A 13,927-nucleotide genomic window follows, 5' to 3' on the forward strand; every position below is an offset into this window, starting at 1 on the left:
CAGCAGACTGTCCTGACCTGAACCCCAGAGACAATCTCTGGGCTCTTGTCCAGAGGACGCTGAGAGATACCAGACCAACAACGCTGAGCAGTGCCACAGGTTGATGGCCTCCACGCCACTAAGACGCAGCGCCACAGGTTGATGGCCTCCACGCCACTAAGACGCAGTGCCACAGGTCGATGGCCTCCACGCCACTAAGACGCAGCGCCACAGGTTGATGGCCTCCACGCCACTAAGACGCAGTGCCACAGGTTGATGGCCTCCACGCCACTAAGACGCAGCGCCACAGGTCGATGGCCTCCACGCCACTAAGACGCAGTGCCACAGGTTGATGGCCTCCACGCCACTAAGACGCAGTGCCACAGGTTGATGGCCTCCACGCCACTAAGGCGCAGTGCCACAGGTTGATGGCCTCCACGCCACTAAGACGCAGTGCCACAGGTTGATGGCCTCCACGCCACTAAGACGCAGTGCCACAGGTCGATGGCCTCCACGCCACTAAGACGCAGTGCCACAGGTTGATGGCCTCCACGCCACTAAGACGCAGTGCCACAGGTCGATGGCCTCCACGCCACTAAGACGCAGTGCCACAGGTTGATGGCCTCCACGCCACTAAGACGCAGCGCCACAGGTTGATGGCCTCCACGCCACTAAGACGCAGTGCCACAGGTCGATGGCCTCCACGCCACTAAGACGCAGCGCCACAGGTTGATGGCCTCCACGCCACTAAGACGCAGTGCCACAGGTTGATGGCCTCCACGCCACTAAGACGCAGCGCCACAGGTCGATGGCCTCCACGCCACTAAGACGCAGTGCCACAGGTTGATGGCCTCCACGCCACTAAGACGCAGTGCCACAGGTTGATGGCCTCCACGCCACTAAGACGCAGTGCCACAGGTTGATGGCCTCCACGCCACTAAGACGCAGTGCCACAGGTTGATGGCCTCCACGCCACTAAGACGCAGTGCCACAGGTTGATGGCCTCCACGCCACTAAGACGCAGTGCCACAGGTTGATGGCCTCCACGCCACTAAGACGCAGCGCCACAGGTTGATGGCCTCCACGCCACTAAGACGCAGTGCCACAGGATGATGGCCTCCACGCCACTAAGACGCACTCATTCATGCAACAGCAGGCCCAACCAAGTATTGAGTGCATAGAAATTAAGTGAATTTTCAGAAGCCTGACATTTGTGGTTAAAATGTCCTTTTTTTCTTGATCTTATGTAAAATTTTAATTTTCCGAGACAGATTTTGGGTTTTCACCATCTGTAAGCCATAATCATCAACATTTCAAGGAATAAAGGTTAGAAATATTTCACTTTGTGTGTCATTAGTATCCTTTATGGGTTTGACTTTCTGAAATTAGTGACAAAAAATATATAGAAAATGTTCATGACATTCTAATTTTTTAGATGTACCTGTACATAGGGCTTACTGGTGAAGAGGCTGGACTGACAAAGAGAGGCTTACGCACTCAGCTCTCCTTTTCGCGGTGCTCATGATGGCACGGGGCCACCACACTTCTTTCACATGTCACCAGTCAATTAAAGTAGATATATAAGAAAAACATGAATACGCACACACTATAATTAATAAAAAATTAAGTACCGGTAGATTTATAGTACATGAATACCCTCTTTTCTCTCTTCTTTACTTCTAATAAGTAGCTGTTGGTTTGTTTTTAAAAAAATTCTTCACAGACTTGAAAACACACACACACACTGACCCTCTACTGGAGCTGGTCCTCTGTAGTTCTCCAGACTCTCGGATCAGACTGCCCTTGCAGCAGATGACCCGCAGCTTGTTCTGGTAGGACGAGGCCAGGTAGATGGCTCCGGAGGAGATGGCTGGGCCCAGGTAGCGAGGGTTCGGGATGTCCAGGTGGGCCAGAACTGCAGGACTGTATTAGGAAGAGCAGCAATGTGAGAAATGGCGCTAACGTCCCACAGTGGAACAAATCAGACATGGGGAGGCCGAGAGTCTCACGTCAGAGCCACGTGCCCCTGAACCTCGATGACATCCAGAGAGTTGAAGTAGGTGACGAACAGGTAGGGCTCTCGGTAGGCTGACACATGGACGACAGTGTAGAAACACTCATGTTATGTTGTTTCTACACTCAGTGGGATCACATGATAAGCATTACATGAGCTTCAGAAAGGAAGCTTGATTCATTGATCTATTAGAAATACTTGAAATTATGTTTACCAAAAGACAGAGGAAGACGGCTCCACTTGATCTCTTCGGTGCGGCTCCTTCGTCCGTACGTGTCCACAAATACTCCAAACTCTGTCACAAGAACAAAAGCAGCTACTGAAACTAACTACAGTTACCAGTTAGTCACTTCATTACAACGTCACCGATTATGTGAGAGAGTGATGAGTGTGGATGTGACACTGCTGTCGGCTCATGTGGCGTTCATCTGTTAGTGAGAGGAAGATGCTCTCGGGGTGTCGAACTCCGGTCCTGGAGGGCCGCAGCCCTGCATGTTTTCCACGTCTCCCTCCCCTGAATGTCCTGATGGTTCATCGCCACATTCAGCCTAAAGCCAGACAACCAGCTGCTCCTTGCAATCAGCTGTGTGGAAGCAGGGAGACATGGAAAACATGCAGGGCTGCAACCCCCAGGACACAGCTCTGATCTTCACATTGATACAGGTGCACAAATATATTTTTCACCAAATGCAACACAATTGTAGGAAATATGTGAGCTTGTACGTTTTTAATTCTGTAACTTGTAAAAAAGGATTTGTGCATTTGTAATTAAGAATTTGTGAGTGTGTAAGTCTGGTGTTGTATTTGTGGAAAAAAATATACAGGTACTACAAATTGTAGTACACAACTACAAATTCACAGTACACATCTATAAATCACACATCTAAAAACCATGGTACACAACTAAAAATCACGGTGCACATCTGAAAATCACAATACACAGCTACAAATTCACAGTACAAAACTACAAATTCACAGTACACAGCTACAAATTCACAGTACACAGCTACAAATTCACAGTACACAACCACAAATTCACAGTACACAGCTACAAATTCACAGTACACAACCACAAATTCACAGTACACAGCTACAAATTCACAGTACACAGCTACAAATTCACAGTACACAACCACAAATTCACAGTACACAACTCCAAATTCACAGTACAAAACTACAAATTCACAGTACACAACTACAAATTCACAGTACACAGCTACACATTCACAGTCCACAGCTACACATTCACAGTACACAACTACAAATTCACAGTACACAACTACAAATTCACAGTCCACAGCTACAAATTCACAGTCCACAACTACAAATTCACAGTACACAACTACAAATTCACAGTACACAACTACAAATTCACAGTACACAGCTACACATTCACAGTACACAGCTACACATTCACAGTACACAACTACAAATTCACAGTACACAGCTACAAATTCACAGTACACAACTCCAAATTCACAGTCCACAACTCCAAATTCACAGTCCACAGCTACAAATTCACAGTACACAACCACAAATTCACAGTACACAACTCCAAATTCCCAGTACACAGCTAAAAATTCACAGTACACAGCTACAAATTCACAGTACACAGCTACAAATTCACAGTACACAACTACAAATTCACAGTACACAACTCCAAATTCACAGTCCACAACTCCAAATTCACAGTCCACAACTCCAAATTCACAGTACACAACTACAAATTAACAGTACACAACTACAAATTCACAGTACACAACTACAAATTCACAGTCCACAACTCCAAATTCACAGTACACAACTACAAATTAACAGTACACAACTCCAAATTAACAGTACACAACTACAAATTCACAGTACACAACTACAAATTCACAGTACACAACTACAAATTCACAGTACACAGCTACAAATTCACAGTACACAACTCCAAATTCACAGTACACAACTCCAAATTCACAGTACACAACTACAAATTAACAGTACACAACTACAAATTCACAGTACACAACTACAAATTCACAGTCCACAACTCCAAATTCACAGTCCACAACTCCAAATTCACAGTACACAACTACAAATTAACAGTACACAACTACAAATTCACAGTACACAACTACAAATTCACAGTCCACAGCTACAAATTCACAGTACACAACCACAAATTCACAGTACACAACTCCAAATTCCCAGTACACAGCTAAAAATTCACAGTCCACAGCTACAAATTCACAGTACACAGCTACAAATTCACAGTACACAACTCCAAATTCACAGTCCACAGCTACAAATTCACAATACACAGCTACAAATTCACAGTACACAACTCCAAATTCACAGTCCACAGCTACAAATTCACAGTACACAGCTACAAATTCACAGTACACAACCACAAATTCACAGTCCACAGCTACACATTCACAGTACACAGCTACACATTCACAGTACACAACTCCAAATTCACAGTCCACAACTCCAAATTCACAGTCCACAGCTACAAATTCACAGTACACAACCACAAATTCACAGTACACAACTCCAAATTCCCAGTACACAGCTAAAAATTCCCAGTACACAGCTACAAATTCACAGTACACAGCTACAAATTCACAGTACACAACTACAAATTCACAGTACACAACTCCAAATTCACAGTCCACAACTCCAAATTCACAGTCCACAACTCCAAATTCACAGTACACAACTACAAATTAACAGTACACAACTACAAATTCACAGTACACAACTACAAATTCACAGTCCACAACTCCAAATTCACAGTACACAACTACAAATTAACAGTACACAACTCCAAATTAACAGTACACAACTACAAATTCACAGTACACAACTACAAATTCACAGTACACAACTACAAATTCACAGTACACAGCTACAAATTCACAGTACACAACTCCAAATTCACAGTACACAACTACAAATTAACAGTACACAACTACAAATTCACAGTACACAACTACAAATTCACAGTCCACAACTCCAAATTCACAGTCCACAACTCCAAATTCACAGTACACAACTACAAATTAACAGTACACAACTACAAATTCACAGTACACAACTCCAAATTCACAGTCCACAACTCCAAATTCACAGTACACAACTACAAATTAACAGTACACAACTACAAATTAACAGTACACAACTACAAATTCACAGTACACAACTACAAATTCACAGTACACAGCTACAAATTCACAGTACACAGCTACAAATTCACAGTACACAACCACAAATTCACAGTCCACAGCTACAAATTCACAGTCCACAGCTACAAATTCACAGTACACAGCTACAAATTCACAGTACACAACTCCAAATTCACAGTCCACAGCTACAAATTCACAGTACACAGCTACAAATTCACAGTACACAACTCCAAATTCACAGTCCACAGCTACAAATTCACAGTACACAGCTACAAATTCACAGTACACAACCACAAATTCACAGTACACAGCTACAAATTCACAGTACACAGCTACAAATTCACAGTACACAGCTACAAATTCACAGTACACAACTACAAATTCACAGTACACAGCTACAAATTCACAGTACACAACTACAAATTCACAGTACACAACTCCAAATTCACAGTACACAACTCCAAATTCACAGTCCACAACTCCAAATTCACAGTACACAACTACAAATTAACAGTACACAACTACAAATTAACAGTACACAACTCCAAATTCACAGTCCACAGCTACAAATTCACAGTACACAACTCCAAATTCACAGTACACAACTACAAATTAACAGTACACAACTACAAATTCACAGTACACAACTACAAATTCACAGTCCACAACTCCAAATTCACAGTCCACAACTCCAAATTCACAGTACACAACTACAAATTAACAGTACACAACTACAAATTCACAGTACACAACTCCAAATTCACAGTCCACAACTCCAAATTCACAGTACACAACTACAAATTAACAGTACACAACTACAAATTAACAGTACACAACTACAAATTCACAGTACACAACTACAAATTCACAGTACACAGCTACAAATTCACAGTACACAGCTACAAATTCACAGTACACAACCACAAATTCACAGTACACAGCTACAAATTCACAGTCCACAGCTACAAATTCACAGTACACAGCTACAAATTCACAGTACACAACTCCAAATTCACAGTCCACAGCTACAAATTCACAGTACACAGCTACAAATTCACAGTACACAACTCCAAATTCACAGTCCACAGCTACAAATTCACAGTACACAGCTACAAATTCACAGTACACAACCACAAATTCACAGTACACAGCTACAAATTCACAGTACACAGCTACAAATTCACAGTACACAGCTACAAATTCACAGTACACAACTACAAATTCACAGTACACAGCTACAAATTCACAGTACACAACTACAAATTCACAGTACACAACTCCAAATTCACAGTACACAACTCCAAATTCACAGTCCACAGCTACAAATTCACAGTACACAACTCCAAATTCACAGTACACAACTCCAAATTCACAGTCCACAGCTACAAATTCACAGTACACAACTCCAAATTCACAGTACACAACCACAAATTCACAGTCCACAGCTACAAATTCACACTACACAACCACAAATTCACAGTACACAACTCCAAATTCACAGTACGCAGCTACAAATTCACAGTACACAACCACAAATTCACACTACACAACTCCAAATTCACAGTACACAGCTACAAATTCACAGTACACAGCTACAAATTCACAGTACACAGCTACAAATTCACAGTACACAACTCCAAATTCACAGTACACAGCTACAAATTCACAGTACACAACCACAAATTCACACTACACAACTCCAAATTCACACTACACAACTCCAAATTCACAGTACACAGCTACAAATTCACAGTACACAGCTACAAATTCACAGTACACAACTACAAATTCACAGTACACAACTCCAAATTCACAGTACACAGCTACAAATTCACAGTACACAAATACAAATTCATGGTACACAGCTACAAATTCACAGTACACAACTACAAATTCACGGAACAACACTAAAAATTCCATTCTTACTAAGTGCTCAAACCTTTTTCACCAATAATACCTCCATAATGATACCTCCATAATGATACCTCCATAATGATACCTCCATAATGATACCTCCATAAGACAGGAGGTCAGCAAATTACTCAAACCACATGTTTCACTCATAACGTTACTTGTTCTTTTTCAAGAATTTAGACCAGAGGAGTCAAACACATTTTATTTCAGGGGCCACGAGCAGCACAATTTGATCGTCACTGAGCTGGACCAGTAAAATAGTGCCATAACAACTGTTAAGTTTAAACGTCATAGTTGTTTTTTGTGGTGCAGAAAACAATTACCACTGAAAAATGTTCAGATGCAAAACACAGTGAAATGTCCTAAAAACTTGTATAGCTGTTCTCTTATTCATGTTTTTACAAACTCAGCCTGACAGCTTGACATTGAGGCCAATGCTAGTTTCCTCACCTTCATGGCAGAATCACCGATATCTCAGCTTGAGTCTCAGTGTCGTGTTGTGTTCGCCCTCTCTCAAGAAATGTGTTCAAAAAAATCATTGTTTTCTTAAAATGCTTTACATTTTGCTTGTTAGTTTGGCTGGATTGTTGCCAGGCTGGTATTGTCCCATGGGCCTGATGTTTGACAGTAACTAAGGCCACATTTACATGGACCTGGGTTTATACAAAAAATTGACATTTCCCCCTCTCCCTTTAAAAAAATCGTCATCTACACCGACTGCATATACACCTGGTTCAGAGCTGCTATGAGCAACCAGACCTGTAGGGGGCAGTGTATCGAGAAGCATGAAGTCATAATAGCCAATGAAAATCCTGGAAAAAACAGGACGTCAGGAATTGTGATGTAAATCTCTGCCTCCACCTTGAGATGCAACCGGACACAGATTTTATCCAGATCTCCACTGTGGCCGGAATTTTCAGGAATCATGGTTTGTGGTGAGTCATAGCTACATTTATGTGTAACTGCACAGCCCAAATACAGAGAAATATCAAAGTTTTTTCAAAAACCCGGGTAGGTGTAAACATGGCCTAATACCGTGGCAGGGAGTTGATTAAGCCCTGATGGTAATCCGGTGTTCTGCCTCACCTCTCGGCCCATAAAGGAGGAGCCTCCCCGGACACACGGGGTGACAGGCGGAGGAGAGGCATGCAGGACTGCAGAGTCTGCATGTGAGAGTTTGAGTTTGTGGTTTTTGTTTTCACTTAATAAAAGAATGGGTTTTGGAACTCCTGACTCTGTGACTCTGTGGGGGATCCCAACGGGGAGCCACTGTGACAATAGAACCCGCCAACGTCTGTACCACCAGTGAAAAGCAGCCATTTATTGACTGTGTGTAATTGCATGTACTAGTTTAAACAGCTCTCTGACTGGGAGAAAGCATAAATAACAGAACATGGTGAACACCCACATGGAAAGAACCTAAATAAACATATGTTTTCATATAGGTTTTGAATATATGTGACATATATACAATTGGCCGTTTTCCTATATTTTATGTACATATATGTACATATACGCACATATATGTACATATATGTGCATATGTGCAGCATATATGTGCATATATGCTGCATATAGGTTTCATATATGTGCATATATCCTCATATAGGTTCTTTCCATGTGGGCAGCGAGCTGCTGGTGAGCTCTGCTGCAAGTGGTGTGTGAAGCCCACCGTGAAAACACAGGAGGTACTCCTCCTTCTGCAGGGTGCTGGCCACCTGCATGATGGCGATGGGGAAACTGTGCGACGAGGCGGCGAACACGGCCGAGGCCAGCGACATGTCGTTCTTGTCCAGGAACTCTGCAGAGGAAGAGCGAGAGGACGGATGAACCATACGGCAATCACCATGAGAAGCTAGAAGGACGAGGTAAGAGTCTGACGGTTGCTGTTATTTTCAAAGAATTCAAATTCAGTCAACAAAAAGCTAAAACATCTGTTAACTTACACTACTTTCACTCTGTTTTATTTATTAATGTATTTGTTCATCTGGAGGTATTTTCCTGTTATTGATTTTCTGTTGTGAATACGCTACATTTGATTAGTGTTTCCCTTCTGATGCAAACATTTGATTGCTTTTTGTGCTTTAAGTACAAAAAGCATGAATGTTTTAAAACAGCCAACAAACAGAATCGACAGTGAGAAGACTCACAAACTTATTTTGTCATTAACATATGTTGTTCTATTGAAAAAAGGTTTAAGAAAAGGTGAATGCTCTTCAGTAAAAAGGACTGGTTTTGTGTTTTACTTGCGTTCTGACCTTCGAGAACAAACTGTTTCATCTCAATCTCATAGAACTTGTTGGTGCCGATGATGATGCTGTAGCTGGTCAGATGTATGCAGCTGCACGGCTCCAGAGTTTCAATTTCCTGTCGGATAAAAAATGTTTGCAGATTAAAAGGACAGCGACTGGATTTGTTTCTGTTCAAGATCAGAAACCTTCTTATTTCATATTCCTGTTTCACACAAATGGAGAGTGTTCCTACTTTTGCGACTGTACTTGACAATCACACAGCGTGAAACCACAAACACTGTGGTGGGCTATAAAATCAACACAAGATCACATACAATATTAAAAGTTCATGATCAGACAGTCCCCCTCACCAAGGGAGCACAGGACCGACCTGATTCCCTACACTGAAATAAAAATGGTCAGTTTTTTTGTGAGTTTATAAAAAGTGTGTTCCTCCTCAGGCGAGCAGTGATCAGACCTTTAAAAACATGCAGAGGATCAGTAAAACCAACACCTGAGACCTGGTTCTTCCTGCTTTGTTAAATGGAAAATTTTGCACATGCAAAGATGAAATTCAATTAGATCACGGTTGCCTTTTTTCATTTTATATACTTTGGACCATAAACAAAAAGGGGGACAGAAAAAGCCTTTCCCAGAGCCTCCAGCAGCCTTCGTAGAAGTGTATAAAGATTGGTCAACCTGGGACAGGACACCACCAGATGGTCAACCTGGGACAGGACACCACCAGATGGTCAACCTGGGACAGGACACCACCAGATGGTCAACCTGGGACAGGACACCACCAGATGGTCAACCTGGGACAGGACACCACCAGATGGTCAACCTGGGACAGAACACCACCAGACGGTCAACCTGGGACAGGACACCACCAGACGGTCAAACTAGGACAGGACACCACCAGATGGTCAACCTGAGTCAGGACACCACCAGATGGTCAACCTGGGACAGGACACCACCAGACGGTCAAACTAGGACAGGACACCACCAGACGGTCAAACTAGGACAGGACACCACCAGACGGTCAACCTGGGACAGGACACCACCAGATGGTCAACCTGGGACAGGACACCACCAGACGGTCAAACTAGGACAGGACACCACCAGACGGTCAAACTAGGACAGGACACCACCAGATGGTCAACCTGGGACAGGACACCACCAGACGGTCAAACTAGGACAGGACACCACCAGATGGTCAACCTGAGTCAGGACACCACCAGATGTTCCACAGTTTCAGGCTGTGAACAAAAAGAGCAGTTCTCCCCAGTGCTTGGATCCAGGCAGGCCAGGTATCTGTTGGTAGCTACCGCTCCATGTATCACCCTCCACTGGAGGTCACCCATCCGCTTTTCCACGGGGGGTTTGTACAGGACCCGCCAGATCCCTTTAGGGGAAGAAACCCCACCAAACAACCCAGTCCACCTCGACTCCCTCACTCCAGCCAGCGACTGCAGATTCAGGACCTTCACACAGCTGCTGTACAGATCCTTCCCAGGGCAGTATTGGAAGAGGCCCAGTTTTTGAGTTGTAATAGTCAAGTAGTTTCCCCTCCTCTTCCTCCCATTCCCCCACAGCAGGACGAACCCTCAGGGAGGGGAAAACATAGTCCTCTCCTCGACTCCACTGGGCAACACGACTCTTGTGCTGTGCGAAGGAACGAAGAGGAGCAGGAAAAGACCGCCATACCTCTTCCGCCAGGCGCTGGACCACTCTGCTGGACCGAACCCCCATCATCTCCGTCAGCTGCTGCGTGGCTGTCCGAGCCAGATGGCCCACCTTTGTGATCCCTGTATTGGTGAGCTGACCTCTCAAGGTGGCTGGGGTGGGGATCAGGCAGTTATGGAGCAGTGGCTCTTCAAAGACCCACGACCCAGGCTTGGTGTCCGGACAAGAGATGTTCAGAGTCCTCCATGCCTCCATCATTGACATGTAGAAAGGAGTCAGTCCAGAAAGGTCACATTCAGATGTTCTTGTCAAAAATAATTGTTTATCAAGTCCGGGTCTCCCAGCCTTCCTCAGTACCAGCCGTGCCAGTGGCGTCCAGACACACGAGCCATAGAGGAGCATCTGTAAAGCCTGCAGTCTGAAGGCCACAGTTCTGGAGATGGTGTCGGTAAGGTCCTGCCCCCCCTCAGGACCGACGCTCGCACCCAGTGTCGGCCGGTCCAGTACAAGTCTACCAGAACTTTCTGCAGTCTTTCCAGGAGGCCCGGCGGAGCGACAAGGACTTTGAGTTTGTGCCACAGAGACGAGGCGACCAGATTGTTGGCGATGAGAGTTCTTCCCCTGCAGGACAACTGTGGTAGCACCCATTTCCATTTAGACAATCTGGCCTGCACCTGATCCAGCACTCCCTCCCAGTTTTGTTTCTCTCTGTCCTCATTTCCCAGCCACAGACTTGGGTTTTATGCCTGTGGTCTCCCACTTGAGGCTTCCAGGGAGGTCAGGAGTGTCCTGAGGACTCCAGCATCCCACCAAACACGCCTCACTCTTCCTCCAGTTCACTCTGGCTGAAGAGGCTTTTTCATGCAGAGTTAAACTGTCCTACAAAGCAAGCACATCCTCCTGTCCTGCTACAAAAACATTTATGTCATCCGCGTAAGCCGACACAATCACCTTGGACTCGGCAGCAGACCTCGGCAGACACAGACCCTTCAGCCGGTTCTGCAGTCTGCACAGCAGTGGCTCAACAGCCATGCTGTACAGCTGGCCTGAGATGGGACAGCCCTGCTGGATGCATACAGGACAGCTTAGCCCTCCCCCCACCTTAATCACACATGATGCTTGGCTGTACAACAACTTCATCCATGACACAAATGTTTGTCCAACCCCAAATGCCTGCAGTGTTGAAAATAAAAAAGAGTGATCAACCCGGTCAAAAGCTTTCTCTTCAAAGTGATCAATGGAAATAATAGCAGTGTTCAAGTTGTACAATTTGCAGCACTCAAAAATGTCTCTCATTAAAAACAAATTATCATGTCGGGGACACAGTAAGATTGTTCCCTGCTAATTATTAAGTCAATAAAAACTTTTAGTTTGTTAGACAGAGCTTTTGACAAAATGTTATAGTCAGTGCATAGAAGAGCTACAGGTCCCCAGTTCTTCAGCAGGGTCACATCCCCCTTCTTAGGCAGCAGGGAGATCACCGCATGGCAGCAGGAAGCAGGAAGAGACCCGTTCTTAAAAGAGTCTCTATAAACGTCCAGCATGTCCCCTCCGGGCAGGCTCCAGAAATGTTTATAGAACTCTGGGGGAAGTCCATCAAGGCCTGATGACTTCCCAGAGGTCATTTGTGATTCTGCATCACTCAGTTCCTCCAAAGAGAGGTCTGAGCTCAGCACCTGACGGTCCTCTGGACTCAGCTGAGGCAGATCCTGCAGCAGCTCAGCAGCAGCATCCCCATCACAGTCCTCTGCTCCAAACAGTTCCGTGTAGAAGTTAACAGCATGCCTCCTCATCTCTGCTGGGTATGAAGTCAGCCACCCATCAGGCAGTCGGAGACACACCATCTGCCTCCCCTGAGCCTCCGATCTCTCCAAGGTGAAGTAGAAGGATGTAGGAGCATTCATGTCCCTCAGAGTTCTGAGCCTGGCTCGGACCAAAGCTTATTTGGCTCTCTCCTGAAGGAGAGTCTTCAGTTGTTGCTGATTAGAGAGCAGCAAGCCAGTGTCAGTGTCAGAAACATTCTGCAGTCCACTAATTTCTGCTTCCAACTCTTCAACTGGCAGAAACTCCTGATCTGGCCCTTCCCCACCTCCCACCACTGACTGAGAGAAGAAAAACACTCTTTTTGGCCTGCCCAGTATTTCCAAAAGTAGTTAAAATTCTCACAAAAATTTAAATCATTTAAAAGCTTAACGTTAAAATGCCAAAAAGAGCCTGTTGTCCTTTTAGCAGATAAAAACAGCTCTGCTAAAAGTAGATGGTAATCCATAAAACCAACAGGGATAATGTGGCAGTTCACAACACGAGTGAGAAAAGAGGCAGACATATAAAATCTATCCAACCAGCCTCCATCACCAGCTGAGAGAGGAACTGGGAGGACTGGGGGTGGGGTTCTGCTCCTGTCCTGTCCACACCATCAACTGGACAACAGTTCCAGTCTCCTCCCATCACTACAGTCTCACCATGACCCATATTAGTCACCACAGCCTTCATTGTTTCAAAAAGAGACTAATGCTCTGCACCACCATTCGGTGCATACACATTAATAAAGCAAAAGCTTAAATCATCAATTTTCACTGTAACCATTAAAAGTCTGCCTTTTTCTATTTCTAAACTTGATAAAATCTTTACATTCAGAAGAGGAGAGAAACAGATGGCGACTCCAGCACTAAGACTGGACCGTGACTCAGAACCTGCTGGCCCGGCCACCAGAACCCCCAGTCTGGTTCTATCAGGGCGTCACTGTGAGTCTCCTGGAAAAAGACCACATCTATCTTTTTCTGTTTGATTGTCTCCATCGACAAACCCCTTTTCTGTGCATTTCTACCCCCATTTATATTGAGTGAGGCGACTGTCAAGGCCATCAGAGGAGGAGAGGAAAACACAGAACAGACAAAGAGAACCAACAGATAAGAAAACACCCTGTGAAG

General features: G+C 44.6%; 1 protein-coding gene across 1 annotated transcript in view; it reads right to left on the reverse strand.

The window, feature by feature from the left end:
* citb (citron rho-interacting serine/threonine kinase b) overlaps positions 1–13,927 on the reverse strand; it is a gene marked incomplete at both ends in the record, with an annotated part of 183,710 nt that overhangs the window by 18,972 nt on the left and 150,811 nt on the right. Inside the window, 5 exons of the mRNA XM_080499233.1 lie at positions 1,729–1,902; positions 1,989–2,067; positions 2,208–2,288; positions 8,753–8,881; positions 9,339–9,447. Of these exons, the coding sequence (XP_080355359.1) occupies positions 1,729–1,902; positions 1,989–2,067; positions 2,208–2,288; positions 8,753–8,881; positions 9,339–9,447 (572 nt within the window). The remainder of the gene's footprint in view (positions 1–1,728; positions 1,903–1,988; positions 2,068–2,207; positions 2,289–8,752; positions 8,882–9,338; positions 9,448–13,927) is intronic.

Source organism: Blennius ocellaris (assembly GCF_963422515.1).
Source record: "Blennius ocellaris genome assembly, chromosome: 7".
Taxonomy (NCBI): Eukaryota; Metazoa; Chordata; class Actinopteri; order Blenniiformes; family Blenniidae; genus Blennius; species Blennius ocellaris.